This window comes from Myotis nattereri (assembly GCF_964212035.1).
Source record: "Myotis nattereri genome assembly, chromosome: 2".
NCBI lineage: Eukaryota > Metazoa > Chordata > Mammalia > Chiroptera > Vespertilionidae > Myotis > Myotis nattereri.
The window spans coordinates 56374411-56396684 of record NC_138076.1 but is presented as its reverse complement, the minus strand read 5'-3'; the positions used below and the strand labels follow the sequence as shown (position 1 = coordinate 56396684).

Genomic DNA, 22274 nt, shown 5'->3' with positions numbered 1-22274 from the left:
GGTCTCTTAAAATGTTTGTTCATCCTTTTAAATACTATTTTACTTTCTTTATAGCTAAAAGGTGACCCTATGACTGAAATGATCTTTAAAAATTAACATAAATTTTATAAAGAATCACTTTAATATGTCTTCTTTTCTTTGTTTTCTTAGCTTTACAATGAAGAGGATAATTCAGAATCATCTGCTATAGAGCAGCCATCAACTTCAAACCCAGCACCACAGATTGTGCAGACTGCTCCTTCAGCATTAGTATTTGAAACTGACTCTTCTCCTCCACCTTATAGCAGTATTACTGTGGAAGTACCTACAACTTCAGGTATTGTTGTGTTTTTTGTTTGTTTTAAATATATTTTTATTGATTTCAGAGAGGAAGGGAGAGGGAAAGAGAGATAGGAACATCAATGATCAGAGACTCATTGATCAGTTGCCTCCTGCACACCTCCTAATGGGGATCAAGCCCACAACCCGGCCCTGACCTGGAATCAAACCGTGACCTCCTGGTTCATAGGTCAACACTCAACCACTGAGCCACACCAGATGAGCAGTATTATTATTTTTATTATGAAACAACTAATGTTTTTAATAGCTCATGTTTTTTATTCATTTGTTTTTTTACCAGTATGGCTACTTTTTTGGTTTTATGATTTAAAAAAAAAACTGTTTTCCCAAGGATAGTTTGTAAAATATTTACTTCATACATTACTTACCTCATATTGTTATTTTTAAAATTTAATTGAAAAATGTAGCTATTTAAATTTTTTTATGCTTAACTAGGATCTATTCCCAACGGACTAGCATGTGACTTTTAGAAGAAATGAACAAACATATATACACACATGCATATATATATATATACACACACACGTGTGTGTATATACCTACATAGTCCTAAAACAAGGTGTTATTAATGATGAGTGTGAGTGAGAATGTGGAATGTGTTAACAGAGGTTAGGGTGTACATAATGTTATTCCATACTCATAGTAATAATTCTTAGACATAAGGCAGTGACTTCTGCTTGCTACTGTTCATCTTATCCTTTCAGGTCATTCTAAAGAACTATCCTCATCTATTTCTCTGGCCACAATTTGCTTTTTCCCAGCCACACTAATTTAATTATTATAGTGTTTTAAGTATGACTTTGTATATACTATTATAAATAACCGAAGTATTTTATATATTCTTTATGAAACATTTAAAAAATCAGTTGTTGAAAAACATTTAAAAAAAATAAATAAATAAAAAGATGAATGAGCCTGGCCAGGGTGGCCCAATGGTTGAGCATCAACCTATGAACCAGGAGGTCACTGTTTGATTCCTGGTCAGGGCACAAGCCTGGGTTGTGGGCTTGATCCCCAGTAGGGGGCATGCAGAAGGCAGCTGATGATCAATAATTCTCTCTCATCATTGATGTTTCTGTCTCTCTCTCCCTCTCCCTTCCTCTCTGGAATAAAAAATATATTTACAAAAAATTTAAAAATAAATGAATGAGATACATTAAATTTTAAATGACAGTGTGTTCTGGCCTGGGTTGATGAGGGAATCTTTTCACTGTCTTTTTTATATTCCAATTATATGTAAGGTTAAATTACTTTTGTAGAAAAAAACACTGAACAGATTAAAATATCAATGCATATTAATTAAACCTTTTTTTCTAACAAAAAAAGAAAAAAAAAGAAAAACATTTTAATGTAAAAAATCTTTCATTGTTCTATAATTAGTGTCATCTAGCTTTCTTATCTCTCATGTTCTATAATTAGTGTCATCTAGCTTTCTCTGGTTATCATTTTTGCTTGTCCAAATTTTATTTAGACCATATAGGATGTGTAAAAAGAGTGGTATTTTTTACATAAAATTTATTTACTTTTTTTATGTAGTTAGTGAAAATCATCTCTACAAATATGTTCTCACTGGTTAAATTAATAAAGGCTTACTTCTTCTATCTATAATAATAAAAGTATAATATGCTAATTAGACCCGACAGCTGAATGACCTTCCGGACGATCACGCTATGACACTCATTGGTGCCAGGCCAGCCAAGGCAGGTGTGATGTGATTGGTCGGCGGCCCGGCCATCATCCCATGATTGCCCTGCAGAGGGTGGCCCAGGCCACTGGCTGGCCGGAGATCAATCAATTGGGGGGGCTCCACGATCGTCCCAAAGAAGGAGGCCCAGGCCACCGACCGGCAGGCTGTGGTGTGTGGTCGGGGTTTCCCTCTGTGGGGTGAGAGCGATCACATGATTGCCCTGCAGAGGGAGGCCCAGGCCACCGGCTGGCAGGGCGATTGATCAATCTGGGGGCTCCATGATCGCCCCAAAGAGGGAGGCCCAGGCCACCAACTGGGAGGTGGCGGGTGGGTGGGGCCTCCCCTTGCGGGGGCACGATCAACTGCCTCAAAGAGGGAGGCCCAGGCTACCCCGAAACAATGCTGCGGTGGGTGGGTGGGACCTCCCTTTGCGTGGGCGATCCATTGTGGAGCCCCGGCCGGGTTAGTGGAGCCTACCTCTTTGGGGCAATTGATTGCGGGGCTCCTGGACTGTGAGAGGGTGCAGGCCAGGCTGAGGGACACCCCCCCCCTCCTCAGTGCATGAAATTTGTGCACCGGGCCTCAGTTTGTATATAATGTTATTTGATCAACATGCTTGTTCAGCGCTCAGTTTGATGCACAGTTTTATGTTGATTTATTTGTCTTTGGCTATAAGATTTAATGACTGCTTTCTAAAATCTATTATGGGCTAACTTTTCTTCATTATTTTACAAGTTTCCAGAGTATATAGTACAGTGAATTTTCTACACTAGATTTTTTTTAAAAAAATATATTTGATAGTAATCTTGAAGGAAAAAAATCCTGAAGATGTCTATTTCTGAATGATGGAAGATACTAAAAGTGGAAATTGCAATCCTTTTGTTGTGACTACCATTGCTGTGCTGTGTACCAAACTACCTCAAACTTATTAGAGTTATGTAGCAAATCATTTATTATTATTAATTCTCATAGTTTTGACTGTGAGATTATTTGGGCAAATAAATTAATTCTTTGAGCATAGCACTGTTACTTACTTCTCTTATCTTGCACTCCTTTTCAAAATCTTTTTCTTAAGGTTCTTGTTTTGTGTATGAGCCTTTAGATAATATTTATTAGTCCTTTTTCTTTCTAATAAATATAGGACTAAAAACATATGATTATAGTAGTAATTTCTGTGTTTTATAGCTTATAACATAGGACTACAATAGCAATAATAATCCTTAGTGGCCTGCCTGTTGTAAATTATTAATTATGTATTTGGCTATAAAAATTATATAAAATAGTTCCTTTTAATGGTTATCCTTTTTAAATTCCTTTTCTTCAGATGCAGAAGTATACAGTGAGTTTTATCCTGTGCCACCTCCATACAGTGTTGCTACCTCTCTTCCTACGTATGATGAAGCTGAGAAGGCAAAAGCTGCTGCAATGGCTGCTGCAGCAGCAGAAACATCCCAAAGAGTAAGGAAGTTTTATTTCCCTTTGAGAATATTATTTTTATTAATTGATATGTCTATTTAGTAATATCAAAAATAGTGGTCTGTATTTGAGAGTTTGTGCCTGTGTATATTTTTAATATTTTACTACTTATATGTGTCATTTTTAGTGAAATAGGTACTCTCCTAATTAAATTTACCTTTTTCATTCCTTGACCTCCTCATTTCTATTTCTGTTTCTTTTGATCTTCCCCTTTATCCCATCTTACGTTGTGGTCATCCTAGACCTTACCTTTACCCATACAATTATCACTTCCGAATTCTTGATTTTAGGCATCTCACGCACTGGCCTTAACCTCCCATCCTTCTGACTCACCCTAGTTGTTGTTCTCTTTCACTTAGACCTCAAGTCCATCAACCTCTTCACTGTTGATGTCCTTATTTCCCTCCTTATATAGTTTACAGTCCATGGTCCATCACTGTATTCAAATTATCTTTTTTCCTACTCATATTTTGTATATTAGCATAATCAGTCTAAATTCTTCAATATCTACTCCAACCCTTCAAACTAACATTTCCAATGTAGTCCCAAAATATGAAAACGCTAGTGACTATGAATGAACTCAAGGTAGGTTAAAAAGCACAGAGAAATAACTAACAAGGACTTTAAATTATGTTTGTCAATTCACTTTTTTCCCAAATTCACTTTTATTTTGTCCTTTTAACACATCCCACCCTACAATTTTGAATGATTCTCCTTGCCTGTTCTCTCTCATCTTCCTATCTTAGTAGTAGAGATAATCAATGATATACATAAATGTTATTTCTTGTTTTGGTAAAAGGAGTGGCTGTCTCAGTAAAGATATACATGTATGATCTTCTACAGCCAGGTAAAGGCGGAAATTATTTACATTTTAGTTTGGCTGCAAGTAGGACTAGGGTTTGTTGCCCTTTTTTTGCTTCAGACTTTGGGATGTTATTTCGGATCCCTAAATTCATCCCATTTTGTTCAGGAAAAAGACAGAAAAAAGTAACTTCACCCAGTGAAGCTAGAACTAGGTTCAGGGCTAAGAGAGAGAAAGAGGCGTTTCTATGTAGAGCATTTTCCTCTTGCCGCTGTTAGGCCAGAGCCCAGCAAGTAGATTCTCTGGTAATGAGCATTTTATTGGATGGATTTCTTTCATTAGCTAGAACCCTTTCCATACCTGCTCCCACTCCCATCCTCCCAATACACACAGAGTTAAATGTCAATATAAATAGCTTTGGGCACATAAGTAAAGATAGTAAACCCCAAATTTAATATTTATTCTTTTTCTCTCTTAGGGAGAAAGTAAGTCTCTATTAAGGTGGTGCATAAATATAACTCAGTCAATACTGGGAGGGGAGAATCATAAAGAAAGAGGATAGATCTATGAAGTGTGGAGTTTCTATCAAAATCTACTATAGGTTGCTTAGTACATATATGTTTGTACGTGTATTTGTATACATGCACACACTCTCAGTGACGTAGAGGGACAGTAACCCCTTTTCTCAGCTAAGTGTCTCCCTAAAGACCTTGGAAATACAAATGTGCTTAAAGGGTGTCATGAACTTTGTGTCTTTACTGCCCTAATTTCCATGCAGTAGGATTCCTCTAAAGAGAAAGTAGGAAGCATTAAGTCTTGTTCTCTGTGCTTTGAGAAAAGCATAAGGTGATTTTACCTTTTGAAGAAAAAACTCCACAGAGTTTTACTGTTCTCATCTTCCACTATCATCATTTCCAGCACCTGTTTTAGAAAGTATTTGATTCCAGCCTGAATTGGGAACATGTTTATAAAGAGAAGTTTTCTGTTTTCAACTGCTTTTAATATAACTCTACCTGTGAGGGTTGTGGAAAATTTCATGGAAAGCAAAATAAAATTGTACAGGAGACTTACTTAGATGTTTATAAATAATCTTTTAAATTCATCAGTTTCTTCTTTTTTTAATCCTCAACTGAGGATATTTTAGAGAGAATGGAAGGGAGAGGGAGAGACAGAGAGAAACAGTGATGTGAGAGAGACACATCAGATGGTTGCCTCCCACTTGCCCCCAACCAGGGTCGGGAGCCTGCAACCAAGGTATGTGCCCTTGAATAGAATCGAACCCGAGACCGTTCAGTCCGCAGGCCGGTGCTCTATCCACTGAGCAAAACCTGCTTGGGCTTAAATTCATCAGTTTCTAACCCAGTGCTCTATCACTTTTTTCTACAAAATATGATTATATTTCTTCTTCTTATTATTTTTTTATGGATGGATTGATTTTAGAGAAAGAGGAAGGGTGATTTTAGAGAATGAGGAAAGGGGAAAGAGAGAAAAACAAACATCGATTTGTTGTTCCACTTATTTATGCATTCATTGTGTGTGCCCTGACTGAGAGGAGATCGAACCCACAACCTTGACGTATCGGGACGACACTCTAACTGAGCAACCTGGTCAGAGCTCTAGTATGTGTTCCTATACTTGATTCAGATTTTTTTTTTAAAGTTCTAATTAGTTTTGAGTATAGGCATACCTTGGAGATAATGTGAGTTCAGTTCCAATCCACACGATAAAGCAAATATTGCAATAAAGCAAGTTGTAATCTTTTTGTTGGTGAAGCATTTTGCCTTCCGTTCAACATTTGTGAAATGCAGTAAAGCAAAGTACAATAAAATGAGGTATGTCTGTATATTCACTTGTCAATGAGCCTCAGCTGGGTGACCTGAAGCCTGTTTCTTGAATCTGTTCTTCTTGGGAGAATGGCAAGGAGACTTGGAAACACTATTTTCTATTTCTTATGTATAGGGTTGCATGTATCATAAGAAAAATTATAAGATTTATGAAAATAAACTTATTTTTAATATTTCTGTGAAAAATATTTGAATTCCAAATAATCCACTTTATAAAACTTTTAGAACATGGCTTGTTCTTGTTTATCAGTCTCATTTTATAACCCTGTCATGGGTAGGGTTCGGATGTTTTTGTAACGTGTTTTATTTTTTATTATTTAAAAAAATATATTTTTATTGATTTCAGAGAAGAAGGGAGAGGGAGAGAGAGATAGAAACATCAATGATGAGAGAGAATGCCCTGACTGGGAATTGAACCATGACCTCCTAGTTCAGGGGTCCTCAAACTACGGCCCGCGGGCCACATGCAAATTCAAATATTGTATTTGTTCCCGTTTTGTTTTTTTACTTCAAAATAAGATATGTGCAGTGTGCATAGGAATTTGTTCATAGTTTTTTTTAAACTATAGTCCGGCCCTCCAATGGTCTGAGGGACAGTGAGCTGGCCCCCTCTTTAAAAAGTTTGAGGACCCCTGTAGTTCATAGGTTGATGCTCAATCACTGAGCCATGCTGGCCATGCACGTGTTTTAAATTGTGGGTCACTAACTTGTCTTTTGACATAAAAACTAGCATTTAATAAATTGTGAGCAAATCCAGGACAAGGACCTTATATTTATGATTCCAGCACCTATCTATCATCTGGGACATATTTGGTACTTAATAAATGACAGTTAGTTAATGAATGCTTTCTTTACATTTGTCAATGTGGGAAATTAAGAAGAAAATACCAGAGTTGTTCTTCATTTTAAAATATTTTAGTGCCTTTTGCCAATTTTAGGATTTATAAATTAGCATGAAACATAGTTATAGTTGAAATTGCACAGATACCATCTTTTATTTTTTAAACATTCTATTTAAATGTTTCTATTATTTTAATGGTTGAATAAAATTCCATGGAATCAATCCTATATAATAAAAGCCTAATATGCTAAGTGTCCGGTCATCCGATAGGCCTTGCAACCAATTAAAGCGTAGTATGCTAATGTATGCTAAGACCTCTCAACCACTTGCTGTGACATGCACTGACCACCAGGGGTCAGACGCTCCGACTAGTAGGTTAGCTTGCTGCTGGGGTCTGGCCTATCAGGACTGAGCGAGACGGGCTGGACATGCCCTGGAGCCCTCCCGCAGTCCTTCCTTGGCTGGCCAACCTCCCATGTCCCTCTCTGACCCCAATCGTGCACCAGTGGGATCCCTCAACCTGGCCTGCGCCCTCTGATAATCTGGGACCCCTTGGGGGATGTTGGAGAGCCAATTTCGGCCCAACGGTGAAACGACTGGTGGCTATGATGTGCACTGACCACCAGGGGGCAGACACTCAACACAGGAGCTGCCCCCTGGTGGTCAGTGCACTCCCATAGGGGGAGCTCTGCTCAGCCAGAAGCCAGGCTCATGGCTGGTGAGTGCAGCGGCAGTGGCCTCTCGCGCCTCCATAGCTGTGCTAAGGATGTCTGACTGCCAGCATAGGCCCACGCCCCATGGGGAGCCGGCAGTTGGACATCCCCTGAGGGCTTCCAGACTGTGAGAGGGGGCAGGCTGGGCTGTGGGCCCCCCCCCCCCAGTGCACAAATTTTGTGCACCGGGCCTCTAGTGTACTATAATTTAGTGGCCATTTCTCTCTAAGAATCTTAATAGCCATTTCAATCTAAGTGAAAATTAGATTGTTTAAAAATGTGTATCTTGTGTGTGTGAGTGTGTGCGTGTGCGTGCATGTGTATGCATGTGTTTTCTGGTGTTAACCTTGTAAGGAACATCTTTGTGCATGCATATTCTTCTATCTTTTTAAAAATGATGTTCTGCCCAGCCTGTGTAGCTCAGCTTTGACCTATAAACCAAGAGGTCATGGTTTGATTCCCAGTCAGGGCACATTCCTGGGTTGCAGGCTTGATCCCCAGTAAAGGGTGTGCAGGAGGCAGCCGATGAATGATTCTCTCTCATCGATGTTCTATCTCTTTCTCCTTCTTTCTTCCTCTCTGAAATCAACAAACATATTTTAAATAAATAAATAAATAAATAAATAAATAAAATGATGTAAAAATCTCTGAACTGGTGTTTCAAAAGAGTTTGAAATATTTATATTCTTCCCATGATATTGACAGGTTTTTCCCCCAGGGTTTGCTCATACTGTACTTGAATATTTATTTCTTAAGTTAACTTGGAATTATATAAAATTTCATTAGTATGTATTTAATTGTTGCCATTCATTATATTTACCATAAAGGATAGCCTAGGATATAAATGCAGAGTTTAAGGAATTTTTTTGCCCAAATAATAAGAAATATGGTTTTAAAAGTCTTTTTGTTTCATGAAAGCAACCTATGTAGTGAGGCTATTATGATTGAATGGAAAGATCAGTGTCCTGGATTCAGCTCCTGTCTTGATGTAACTATGTGATCCTGGGCAGGTCACTTAGCTTCTCTGATCCTCTCTGTGTACTAACACAAAATTGATACATCCAACACCCAGCTGAGGTTATCTATCTGTAACATGGAGATAATGTATATGTCATGCCACTCATTTGATCAAAACTCAGTAAGACCACTGAATTCACTCAGTAAAATATAAAGTCCTTCAGTGGACTTCCTGACCTAATGTCTTCCTATTTCTCTCTTAATGGCAAGGAACTACCTCCTTGCTATTTTCTAGCATGCCAGGTATGATCCCATAAGGCCCTTATGAGGCACTGCTTATCTCTTTGTCTGAAACACTTTTCTGTGAGATATTTACATAGTTAGTTAACTCTTATCTCTTATCTCTCCTTTAAGTCTTTGCTCAAGTGCCATCTCATCGAGGTTTCTTGACCACCATATTTAATACTGTAACCTGTAACTTCAAGCATTCCTAAACCATCCTTTCCCCTTTTGTGTAGAGCATTTACACCTTTTAATAATATATAAATAACTTATTTATTATGTCTTTCTTTATTGTCTAACTCCCCTTACTGGAGTATAGCCTCCAGAAAGGCAAGCATCTTTGTTTTATGTACACTCATGTATCCCCAATACCAGGAAGCTAAGTCTTGGGTAGAAGGGATATTTTGTCAATATTTGTTGAATATTAGACAATCAGTGATAACAGTCTTGTACATACTTTCAGAGAAGTTCTCTACATTTACAAGCAAATACATTAATATCTTAGTATATTTTTTGTACACAAAAGGCATTATACTATACACATGATTTTTATTCAATATATTTTAGAGATTGTTAAGAGAATACTAAGAACTTTTGTTCTTTTTTATTTATTTAAAAATTTTACCTTACTTTTTAAATTTCATCAGATATTCAGTAACTTATTTAATTGGTCTGTCAAGAATTGTGAATCATCTGAGACTTTACCATACTTGGCAAACTACCTGATTAGCTTGTCAATTTTGGGAATGTTGGCAGAAGACACGAGACTGCTCAGGTCAGAGACAAAAACTTGATTACCATCAATGGTTTTAGCCAGAGTATTAGCATTTTCTTACACCAGTTTCTTGAGCTTTAGTTCCCACAGGGCAACTCAAAGATGGCCACATGATTCCTCCACACACAGTGTGGAACCCTGAATGTAGGGAACCCAGTATTTTCTAATGGTAACTAAGCACGCCCACACTTTGCTCTGGAGAGAGAGACTATCTTTCTCTTTCGGAGCAGCCCACTGTATATAAAGATCCTTGAAAAGATAGTACAGAAGAAAGGCAAGCAGTGCCTCTACCTGGAAGACATGCAGAAACATGAGAAACTCATGGAGAATTATCTCTGACAATAGTCCATTATTGATGGGCATTTATATTGTGTCTAATCTTTTGCTTTTATTAACATTGCTGCAGTGAATTATCTTTAATACATTTCTTATAAGCGAGAGTATTATGTGTGTATATGTACAATGTATTTGAAGAGCTGGAATTGCTGGGTCAAAGGATATGTACAATTTTATTTTTGATAAATATTGCCACCATTGATGTTTAAGGGTCCTGTTTTCCACTTGATACTAATGCAACAATGTCACATCTATCTTAATATAATTTTCATTAATTCAGTGTTATTTAACTTTTATGTTTTTTGTGTTTACCTTTGAAATTACTCTTTTCAAGGGTGCCCATGAAAAATGAACACTTGCTAGAGATTGTACTCATCTGTTTTGTCTATACAATAAATTGAGAATATTAGATTTTATTTAAATTCTTATCTTTATATCCAAGGTAATAAAGTTGTAATTATTTTAGTGTGTTCTAATGTCTCATGTTTTACAGATTCAGGAGGAAGAGTGCTCACCAAGAGATGACTTTAGTGATGCAGACCAGCTCAGAGTGGGTAATGATGGGATTTTTATGCTGGCGTTTTTCAGTAAGTGATCTTTCCTTTCCAAACTTTTTTTGCATATATTGGCTATGTATTTTTAAAATAACAGACAGTGAAGAAAGGCAAATATTGTTAGCATGTGTCTATCTTTTTTAAAATGTAAATTGTTCCTGCTACTAGCTAAGTGTGATCAAATCTTAGTATAAACCCTAGAATTTATTAAATACTTATCAGATAACTGTATTGTAGTCATCATGCTAAATGCTGACAATATAGAGATATATAAGCATCTTTAAGTTAAATATAGTTTTATATGAGAAATGCTGCATGTCCATTCAATATTGTAGGAGCATGTAGAATGAAACTATAAATTCTGCTTTTGAGGCAGAGGACTTCCATTTGAGTGTCTTCAAATCAGAAGAGAAGTTAGAAAAAGAAATATTCTGGGCAGCTAGAACCATGTGGTTTGAGACACAAAAGTATGAAAGTATAAGTCTTATTTGAAGGGAATGGTGAGTAGCTAGAAGCCCAGAAACCTAAGTTACATTTTGTAACATCTTGCAAAATTAATATTTAACTTATAAAGAAAATTTAAGATACTTGTGGGAAAACTGTGTTATAGTCTTTATTATTTCAGTTTCTAATTGGCACAGTGTAAACAGTAAATAAGATTATGAAATTCATTTAAATTGAAACTATTTAAATTGCTAAAATAAGTTTTGGAAACCTGATATTCATGTAGTCTATATATGGTTAATTATGTAGTCTATATATGGTTAATTTCTGTCCTCAACTTAGTTAGATGATCAAGTTTTTATACCTTCTTTGATAGAATGCTAATATAATTCATTTTAATTCATGATATTTTGATAATAAAACCCACAAATAGTTTACTTACTTAAAGTACCACATTTAACTTTAAAAATAGAAAATACATACTTTCTGAATTGAATTACTTTTGAATCTGAAAAATTACTGACCTCCTCCTCTATTTTTTTTAAAAATTGACTTTTAGAGAGGTAGAGAGAGAGAGACAAACATTGATGTGACAGTGAAACACTGATTGGCTGCCTCCTGCACCCGCGCTACCAGGGATCAAGCCCGCAACCCAGGCATGTGCCCTGAGTGGGAATTGAGCCGGCAAACTTTTGGTGCACAGGACGACATCCAACCAACTGAGCCACATCAGCCAGGGTTCTTGCTTCCTTTCTTCCCATCTTCTGAAGAATAGAAGTAGATAATCACTCAGAAGTGGGTGGGTGAATGGGTGGGCAGTTATATTTTTCTCTTCAAATTTATTAAATTATATTCAGGTAGGCCAGCTAATATAATACAATATTTAAATCTCATGGTTTTAGTTAACAATTTCTATTTAAATATGATGTTAGATACAATGCAAGGAAATGGACACTTTAGCTACAAATAACTACTGTTTTTTAATGTTAGTTTAGTGAACCTTGTTTGTTTTCTTAGTTTTAGTTCAGCTAATAGTCCTTTAAATTGATAGTACACTTCCCACATATTTTGATTATGAGTCATGTAAACTTTGATTCCTTAATTAGAAAAGAAAGAATTTAAATTTATTGTACTGTGTGTAGTATAAAAACCTGCTTTTTAGGAATAAAAATGTTATTTGACACTATCTAATTATTTGACTCAGAGCTTAATTATTACTCCTCCATTTCTGTAGTTCACTAAATCATAATCTTATTTTTTTAGATTTGAAAACATTTTACTAATGTAACAGTGATGTAAATGCATGGTAACCTAGACACTTGATTGACTTTATTTTTGGCCACTGGTGATATATTAATTAATGTAAATGCAAGTATTTATATTAATGTATATAATGGAAATTATCTGACTTGTTTTAAATTTTTACTGAATTATGTTTCTACAGTTTATATTTCTGTACTATTTCATAGTCTGCAAATATTGCACTGATATTATAAAGTTAAATTATAAATTATTATTTATCTTTATTTCCTTATATATTTTTTTCTGGTGGCTATAGGCCAGAGCTTGAGCTTATTTGCCTTAATGAGCATAGATTTATTTGTGTTCACTACCACCTAGTGGCTGTTCTACAAATTGCAACTTGCTATATTTTCCATGCTTAAACTGTCTACCAGTTGTTGTCTAAATTGTTCTGTTGTCTATTTCTAAGGTTCAGAAATAGATTTTCTTTCGTGTGGCTTAACTTAAGCATTTTAGGTTCTATAAGTTGTATAAGTAAAACTACAGTAAATATCAATTATAACATTTCAGTTAAAACTTTTTGTTGGTTTAATTCTTGCTATCTGTTTTCAATGTCTACATTTCTTTCTCTTATCACATGAAACCCTATAAAAAGTTTTACCCTTAAATATGATAAAATAATTGCATGTTCATGTTCTGAAAATGTAAAGAAAGAAATATATGTATCCCTGATAATGTTCTAGCTTCTATAATCCCTTGAACTGTCATTGCAAAATGCCTTTTACACGCCTAACTGCCTCTGATCTTATATTTAACAGGTTTTCTCTTTGAGAGAAAGGAAGTAAGTTATTTATCAGTTAGAAACTAGAAATTAAGATTTTTATCACTGGATAATTGACAGTCTGTGGAAATGAACCTGAACTCTATTACTTAAGAGTGTATTGGGCTCTATCTAGAAATTGTTTCTTCTAAGGTTGAGCCTTTTGTGTCATGTGTGAATCTTCACTTCAGTGTGCTATATTAATAATTATTTCCATTTTAGATGTGAGGATCACATAACTAAAGAAATATTAAGTTAATTGTGCCTTTAAAAAGAATTAGAAGAGTGTTTCGCAATGTAAATTCTGACTTGTAAGAAATTACCAAACTCTCTTCCAAAGAGGCTGTACATTCCCACCAGCAGGGAATGAGAATTCCTGTTGCTCTGATACTCATTGACATTTAGTGTTAATGTTAAAAAAAAAAAAGGACATTCCAGTAGAAGTGTGGTGGTATGTCATTGTGGTTTTTATTTGTATTTCCTTAACAATTAATGATGTTGAACATCATTACTTAGTAAATTCCTTTGAGCCCCTCCATGGACAAGTCGTGAAAGTTATAGTTATTAAAGGGAGTGTCTGAGCACCACACATATGAAAAATAGTATATTAATGATTTGTTTTGTGCATGCAAAGCTGTGGGGTTTTTAATAGGTTTTAGATGACATTTCACATTGTAAGTGAATCCAGAGAGAGAACATTTAAGCATTGCAATCATATCTTTAAAAACTCACAATATTTGTGAAGTATTAAATTGTATTGAATTTGTTATATTTACAAGAAAAAGTTTTTAATTTAATTTTCTATAATTTAGTGGAAATATCTTAAAACAATGTCTGTTTAAAAAATAATTTTTATTACTTTTTAGAGAGAGCATGGGAGAGGGAGAGAGAAACATCGATGTGAGAGCGAGACATTGATCGGCTGCCTCCTGCACCCCGCCTGCCAGGGATGGAGTCTGCAACCCAGGCATGTGTCCTGACCAGGAATCGAAACAAAAACCTTTTGGTGCATGGGACGACACCCAGCTAACTAACTGAGCCACTGTTGAGGGCTAAAACAATATCTTAATACGTTGCTATATCATGTCTTTCTAAATGGCTTATAGTTTAAACAAAGAGCCTAGATAAGACAGAAATTTATCCCTGTGTATTTCAAAATGAAGTATAATGAAATTGATTATTCTTTGAGAACCTATTGTCTTAGAAACCTTGTGTATTTATATATGATGAAATTTTTCCCGTGATCAAAATATTAATAAGTTCCCAATGTTTGCATATTTATCAAATATACATATATATCATCTATAATTTTCATTTGTTTATTTTCAAAACAAGTATCAAGTTTTTTTAATTTTAAAATGTTTATTTTGAAATACTTAAAACCTAGGAAAAAGGTTGTAAAAATAGTGCAGTCCCAAACTTTTATCCAGCTTTTCCAAGTCTTAACATTTTACATGACTTCAGTTCAATAATCAGTATTTGGTAATTAATATTAATGAAATACTAACTGGTTTACAGATCTTACTCAAATTTTGCCAACTTTCTCATTAATCACCTTTGCCTGATCAAGAATCTAATCCAGGATTACACATTTTTTTTAGTTTCCATGTTTCCTAAGTCTGCTTTAATTTGGAGGAGTTTCTTAATCTTTTCTCTTGTTTCTTATGACTGATTCTTTTGAAGAATACCAACTAGGTGTGTGTGTGTGCATGTGTGCGTGTGTGCGTGTATGTGCGTGTGTGCGTGTGTGTGTGTGTGTGTGTGTGTGTGTCCTTTGTCTCTTTCTCTCTTTGCAAAAATACCACAGAAATGATGCGCCCTTCTCAGTGCATCATAACAAGGAATGATCTAGATATGTCTTACTACTGGTGATACTCTCATCAGGTTATGGTGATGTCTGCCAGCTGTCTTCATTATAAAGTTACTATTTTCCCCTTTTTAATTAATAAGTATCTTATGGCTACTGAAAATTAAAAGTATAGTCTTCCTAAACTTTTAATGGATAAACTGTAGCATACAAAATTACTTTCTAGGTTATCCTGATAACCTTTTTGGGTAGGTGGGAGGTATAGATGGTAAAAAGAAACAGAATATAGGTAAAAGACTTGGATGTTTCAATCCTGGCTATACCACTTACTTGCTTTATGACTTTATGTGCAGCTTAATTGTTCTGAGTCTCAATTTGTCTTTCTGTACAGTGGAATTAACTTGACCTAGCCCTTCTTAAAAAGCTAATGTGAAGAACAAAGTAGTGAAAATATATGAAATGTCATAAATTATAGCATTCTATTAAGTGAAGGTGGTGATAATGTTCTCCTTCCCCATCCTTATCTGAGAACTCACCTTTTAGCTATAATAAGTAATATGATTTAAAATGATTTTCAAATGTCATTAACTTGTCCGAACCTGCCTAATTTGCTTTCTTACAAAGAAGGGCACGCTGAAGGTGAATGTGGAGAAGTGTAATCGGAGCAACAGTAAGCATTCTTTACCAACTTTCCTGAGTTTATTGCCTTGCTTCCCTGCTGCTTGCTTCCCCAAATCTTACCTAAGGAATATAGGCTACCTAAGGTTGTTGCTTCTTTGGGTTTTACCGTGGGCCTTGTTATAAGGGGAATAGGTGCCCTATGCCCTTTAAGCTTCCTTATTTTACCCTAGGTTACCAGGGGAACATGCATGAATGACATAGAGTTGAAGGAAAAGTATTGTCTTCTTTCCTAGGCATGTATAATATGTTCTCCCGCCTCTACTATATGTTGTTTCTTTTGCAGATTTTATAGGTCTATGGTTTAGTGTACAGTTATTAAATTCTCTTTTTTGCCAACTCTGACATGTCATAGAGGATCCAGAATTGAATCCAGAAATGATTCTGTCCTTAAAGACCTATCCTGCTTTACTTCCTGTCTTACAGGCCAAGGGGCATAAAAGTGAATCAGTCTATGCTCAAGTGGTCACTGTTTTCCTAGTGCTTAAACCAGTTAAAGACATGTATTTGTCTGTTGGGTCTACCATAATGAAATATTGCACACTGGGTGTCTTACAAATGGAAATTAATTTTCTCCGAGTTTTGAAGGCTAGAAGTTCAAGATCAGGGTGCCAGAAATTTTGGTTTCCGGTGCAGAATCTCATTTTGGCTTGCAGATGGCTGTCTTCTTGATGTGTCCTCACATGGCCTGTCCTCTACATATATGTGGTGAAAGAGCTCTCTAGACACCAACCCTATCAGATTAGGGTTCTACCCATATAACCTTGTTTGATCTTAATTACTGCCCTGAAGCCCCTGTCTCTAAATACAGTCACATTGGGGGTTAGGGCTTCAATCTACAAATTCTTTGAAGTGGCACAGTTCAGTCCATAACAAGGTATTGTATCTGAGCATAGTTTGTAGGACTCGATACCACTGGCAGATAGCAAAAAGAAAACATGATGGTTTAGTAAATACTATTTTGTTCTTTTGGATTTTATTCCTAATGAGGGTGCAATATGTATAATAGATATTGGTAAGTCTGATTTGAAGAAGCTAATTGGACGGTATTTGAATATACTGTATATGCAAATGTAAAAATATACTTTTGAAGTATTTTGCTGTTTTGGATCTTCTCCATCAATGCGTCCTATGTTTTAACAACATGGCATGCTTATAAAATGATAGCATATTTACAGCATACTGGGATAAAGGAAGAAGGTGGTCAAGACTCATAGCAGTCTGTCCTCTGTCCTAGCCCTCACCCGTCTGCCCTGAGGCCTGAGGAGAGAAATATATCAGCCTGTCACTAACACATATGTGGCATATGTAGGCAATAGAGTTGGGAATCTCTGCTGCTACTCATTGGTATAAATTCTTTATTTTAAATAGATATAAAATTATTTTTGATTGGTTAAGTATTTTTTGTTTTCCCCTACAGCTACCACAGATATTAGCCAATTAGGTATAGAGCAGTTATGTCTAATAGAATATTCTATGATAGTGGAAATGAAATATTCTATATATCAGCTGACAATATGGTAGCTGCAAGCCACATATGACTCTTGAGCACTTGAAATGTGGCGATTGCAATGGAAGAACTAAATTTTTAATTTTATTTAGTTTTTTTTTTTTTTTTTTTTTTTTTTAAATATATTTTATTGATTTTTTACAGAGAGGAAGGGAGAGAGATAGAGAGTTAGAAACATCGATGAGAGAGAAACATCGATCAGCTGCCTCCTGCACATCTCCCACTGGGGATATGCCCGCAACCCAGGTACATGCCCCTGACCGGAATCGAACCTGGGACCCCTGAGTCCGCAGGCCGACGCTCTATCCACTGAGCCAAACCGGTTTCGGCTAATTTTATTTAGTTTTAATTTAAATTTAAATAACCTCTTTTATAGAGGAGGATATGTTCCTGGGGCACAGTAAGAAGCAGTGTGGCTGGTGGCATTGGATAGCACAGATATGGAAGATAGCAAAATACTGATCGATATCTAGGTTTTAAAAAAGTAGAAAGTTAAATAATCTTTATTTCCAGTAGTGTCTCCTGAATTTTTTTTCTGCAGAAAAGAGGACCCACTCTGTAAGGTGAAGATATTTTATATGGCTAGTAATGATAGCTAACACTTAGGCAGCTACCATGGGTGAGGTTCTGTACTGTGCTAAGCTCCTTACATTCATTATGTCACTTAATCCTTTTATCAGCCTTCTGAAGTAGGTACTTACAGATCAAAGAACTGTGGCTCACAGAGGTCAGCAGTGAGTCTAAGGTCACATATCCAGTAAGTGAGCACACCGAGACTCAAATATGGGTCCTTTATTTCAAAATGGATTCACCTATGTCAGAATGGTTTTGGCTACAAGTAATAGAAAACCGCTACTCAATTGTTTTAAATAGGAGATTATCCCACAGGACAAGAAGAGCATGGATGAGCAGTCTGAAAGCACAGACATATCAGTGTTGTGGCTCTTCTTTCCTTTGCTTTTCTTCACTCTGAGAGTTTAATCCTCAGGCTGATAAGAGATCCCAGCAGCTGTTCAAGATATTATGTCCAAACATCCAGAGGAAAAGGAGGGACCATTTCTTCTTTTTTTTACGTAAAAGTAGGCAATAGTATAATAATCTCCATGTATCCATCACCCAGCTCCAAAAGGGATCAATTTAGAGCCACTGTTACTTAATCTGTATTCCATCCTCCTTTCCCTTGCTATGTTCTTAAGAACCAAGGAATGTTTTTCAAAAGTCCTATTTAAAAAAGAAAAATTGGAAAGGAGTTTTGGCCTCCTGTGATTTTCCCCCAGACTACTTGGGACCCACCTTTTGGGGTTAAGTGTGGGATCCAGCCTTCCTCAAGGAGTCTGTAAAGGTGGGTGGGTTCCTGTGGAGGAGTACAACAGGTTTTGCTAGAGAGGAGGAAGAGACAGTGAAGAATATCTGTCTGGGAACCATCTTTTATAATTTATTTGGCTCAGCTTTAATATTGGCTGATTGGTTGACTGACTGCTGAGGCTGGGCTTCTTGGGTGGGATCTCATGGAAGCTACATTGTGACGTGGTTTTTATCGGGTATAAAAATGTTTCACCCATTGTGATAGGCTTTAAGGAAGTGATTCTTATTGATTACACTAACAAGAAACCAAGCTTACTCATTTGTTAATGTCTGATAAATAACTTACATTTGCAAAAGGTAAACTATAGTCTTCAAAGAAGGCTTAATTGGTACAGAGTTAAAAAAGAAAAGGGAATTGCTATTCCCATTGAGCAATAAAGTATTGCTAATATCAATCTCTGTTAATTTGTTTCCAAAGTATAGTTTTTAAAAGAACTGTTTCTCTTGCTTTTAGTGGCGTTTATTTTCAACTGGCTTGGATTTTGTTTATCCTTCTGTATCACCAATACCATTGCTGGAAGGTATGGTGCCATCTGTGGATTTGGCCTTTCATTGATCAAATGGATCCTTATTGTCAGGGTGAGTGTCTTAATAATGTCTATCATTTTTATCTTTAAAATTAAAATATAGGAAATGTCCTGTGTAGTTCATAAATTTTATGCATATAAATTCAATTATTTCAAGACTTATTCTTCTAGACTTTATTATTATAGTGGTCTCTGTGGTGTGAAAATTTATAACTGTATTTATATGAGAGCTTGCTGGTACAGTAGTCCCTTCATCTGCAGTTTTGCTTTCTTCGGTTTGTGTTATTTGTGGTCAGCCATGGTCTGAAAATATTAAGTGGAAAATTTCAGATATTTTGAGAGAAAGAGAGCAAGCAAGCACATTCATATAACTTTTATTATAATATATTGTTATAATTGTTCTATTTTATGTTGTTAATATTTTACTGTGCCTAATTTATAAATTAAACTTTATCATAGGTATGTATGTATCGGAAAAAAACATATTATATGTAGGGTTCAGTGCTATTCAGTTTCAGGCAACCACTGGGGGTCTTAAGACAGACATATCCCCTGATGATAAAGGGGGACTACTGTATATGGAAAGAACTTTGAAAGCAGAAAAACTTGTTTGGACCTCATCTTTTTTATATCAGGGTGCTAACTTTAAGTTTTTAAATTCTTCTGAGCTTTAGTTTCTTCATAATAGGTGGATAATAGCTGCCTTTCAGGATTTTTGTGAGGTATGGAAATAATATAATTAAGCTCCCATGCCTAGTTGCAGCACAAATACATGTTCTGAGTCACATCACGGCTACCACTGTTTTGATATAGTGCAGGCATTTCTAAGTCAGTTAAAAAATAGTTTCTATTAGTTAGTAAAATTATCATGGATTTAAATATCTTCTTGCTCTTTATGCTTTTTTAATAACCTAAGAGCTCAAAAGTAAAATTATAGGCTTTTGAAGTGTTATCAGAACTCACCTTTTCTCCTTTATGTTCCTGCTAAGTCTTCTCATTTTCCTGTTGTTCCTAGAAATCAACCTCTGTCTGCTGCTTATGTACAAGACTAGAGGCTCGGTGCACAAAAATTTGTGCACTCGGTTGGGAGGGAGGGTCCCTCAGCCCGGCCTGCGCCCATTTGCAGTTCAGGACCCCTTGGGGGATGTCCACTTGTCGACTTAGGCTCACTCTCCGGGGGATCAGGCCTAAGCTTGCAGTCAGACATCCTTCTGGCAGCCAGGGAGCCCTTGGGGGATGTCCAACTAAAGGCTTAGGCCCCCAAGGGATTGGGTCTAAACTGTTAGTTGGACATTCTTAGTGCTGCCATGGAGGTGGGAGAGGCTCCTGCCACCACCTCTGCGCTGGCCAGCCATGAGCCAGCTTCTGGCTGAGTGGCACTCCCCATATGGAAGTGCACTGACCACCAGGGGGCTGCTCCTGCATTGAGAGTCTGTCTCCTGGTGGCCAGTGCACATCATAGCAACCAGTCATTCTGCTGTTCAGTCAATTTGCATATTAGCCTTTTATTATTATTATATAGGATGTCCCTATGTCCCCCTTTTTGTCCCCTCTACCCAGCTCTTGCCCCCCACTTCTCTCTGACCATCACTATACTGTTGTCTGTGTCCGTGGGTTGTGCATATATTTTCTTTGGCTAATCCCTTCTTTAAATTCACTTCTTTAAATTTTTATTTTCAGATAAGTGCTTATAAATGCACTATTATATATTTTCTATTATATCACTTAGAATTAAGATATCCTTTAATTGAACCCTTGTAAATTTTAGCACAATTTAATAAATTATGCTAGAAGCAATTAGATTTTTCATGTAATGCAGATATATTTCAATTAATATTTTATTCATTTTTAATTTTTTAATATTTTAATTTGAAATAATCTCATACATGTAAAAAAAACTATAAAATACTACAGCATATTATATGAACCCTTCACCCAGTTTCTTAGGTGTTAATAATTTAAACATAACCATTATACAACTAACAAAATTTGGAATATATTTTTCTTATAATCTCTTTAATGTTACTTAATCCATTTACTTTGTTTTTGTTAATCTTCACCCAAGGATATTTTTCCATTGAATTTTAGAGAGAGTGAAGGGAAAGGGAGAGACACATTGATTGGTTGCCTCCTGCACATGCTCTGATAGGGACTGGGGATCAAGCCAGCAACTGAGGTACATGCCCTTGACTGGAATCGAACCTGGGACCCTTCAGTCCATGGGCTAATGCTCTATCCACTGAGCAAAACAGGCTGCAGCTTAATTCATTTACTTTTAAACTGTAGGTGTCTTTATAATTAAAGTGGGTTTTGTTTTTGATTCACCCTCATAATCTGTCTTTTAATTGATGCATTTATGCCACTGACTTTCAGAGTGCTTACTGATAGAGTTGCTGCCATATCAGGTGGCTTCTGGGGCTTTTGGAGCCCGCCTGCGACCTGGGATCGGATCCGATCAGGGGCGGCAGGCAGGCAGCTTCTGGGGCTTCTGGGGCCGGCATGCAACCCTGGATCGGATCCATCACGGGCGGCAGGCAGGCGGCTTCTGGGGCTTCTGGGGCTGACCTGTGGCCTGGGATTGGATCCGATCATGGGCAGCAGGCAGGCAGCTTCTCGGGTTATACACGGGGTCCTGGGGGTTGGCTCGCACTCACGCTGTCCTGCGCTGCCTGCAGTATGCAAATTAGCCGCCATCAGCATATCACGCTGATTAGCCAATGGAAGGTGTAGCAAAGGTACGGTCAATTACCATGTTTGTCTATTATTAGATAGGTCTAGAGGCACGTTGCACGAAGATTCGTGCAATAGGCCTTCTTTCCCCTGGCTGCCAGCACCAGTTTTCCTCTGGCACCTGGGACCCAGACCTTCAGTCTGGCCACCGCCTTCCATTTTCGCTCTGGACACAGTCTTCGCTGCAGCTGGAGCCTCCAGTCTTTGCTCCTCACTCTGGCCGGGGTCTTCTGTCTCCGGCCAGAGCTGCTCCTGTAGCTCCTTCCGCCCCCCTCCCTCCCCCTCATAGCTTGATCTCTGCTTCGCCTGCAAACCTCGCCAACGGATTCCTGGGTCCCAGGGTGCCACCTAGCCTGCGGCCTGGCTTTCTGATCATAATCACAATCATGATCACGGGCCGCAGGCAAGGCGGCTCCTGGGTCCTGGGGGGCCGCCTTGCCTGAAGCCCGGCTTTCCGGTGGCTCCTGAGGTCACACACGGGGGTCTGGATGGCGGCTTCCAGTGTCCCGACCTGCCTGCAGTATGCAAATTAGCCGCCATCTTTA

General features: G+C 37.1%; 1 protein-coding gene across 1 annotated transcript in view; it reads left to right on the top strand.

The window, feature by feature from the left end:
• NDFIP2 (Nedd4 family interacting protein 2) overlaps nucleotides 1-22274 on the top strand; it is a 58535-nt gene that overhangs the window by 19006 nt on the left and 17255 nt on the right. The window contains exons 2-5 of the mRNA XM_081082980.1: nucleotides 151-316; nucleotides 3351-3484; nucleotides 10546-10639; nucleotides 18927-19051. Of these exons, the coding sequence (XP_080939106.1) occupies nucleotides 151-316; nucleotides 3351-3484; nucleotides 10546-10639; nucleotides 18927-19051 (519 nt within the window). The remainder of the gene's footprint in view (nucleotides 1-150; nucleotides 317-3350; nucleotides 3485-10545; nucleotides 10640-18926; nucleotides 19052-22274) is intronic.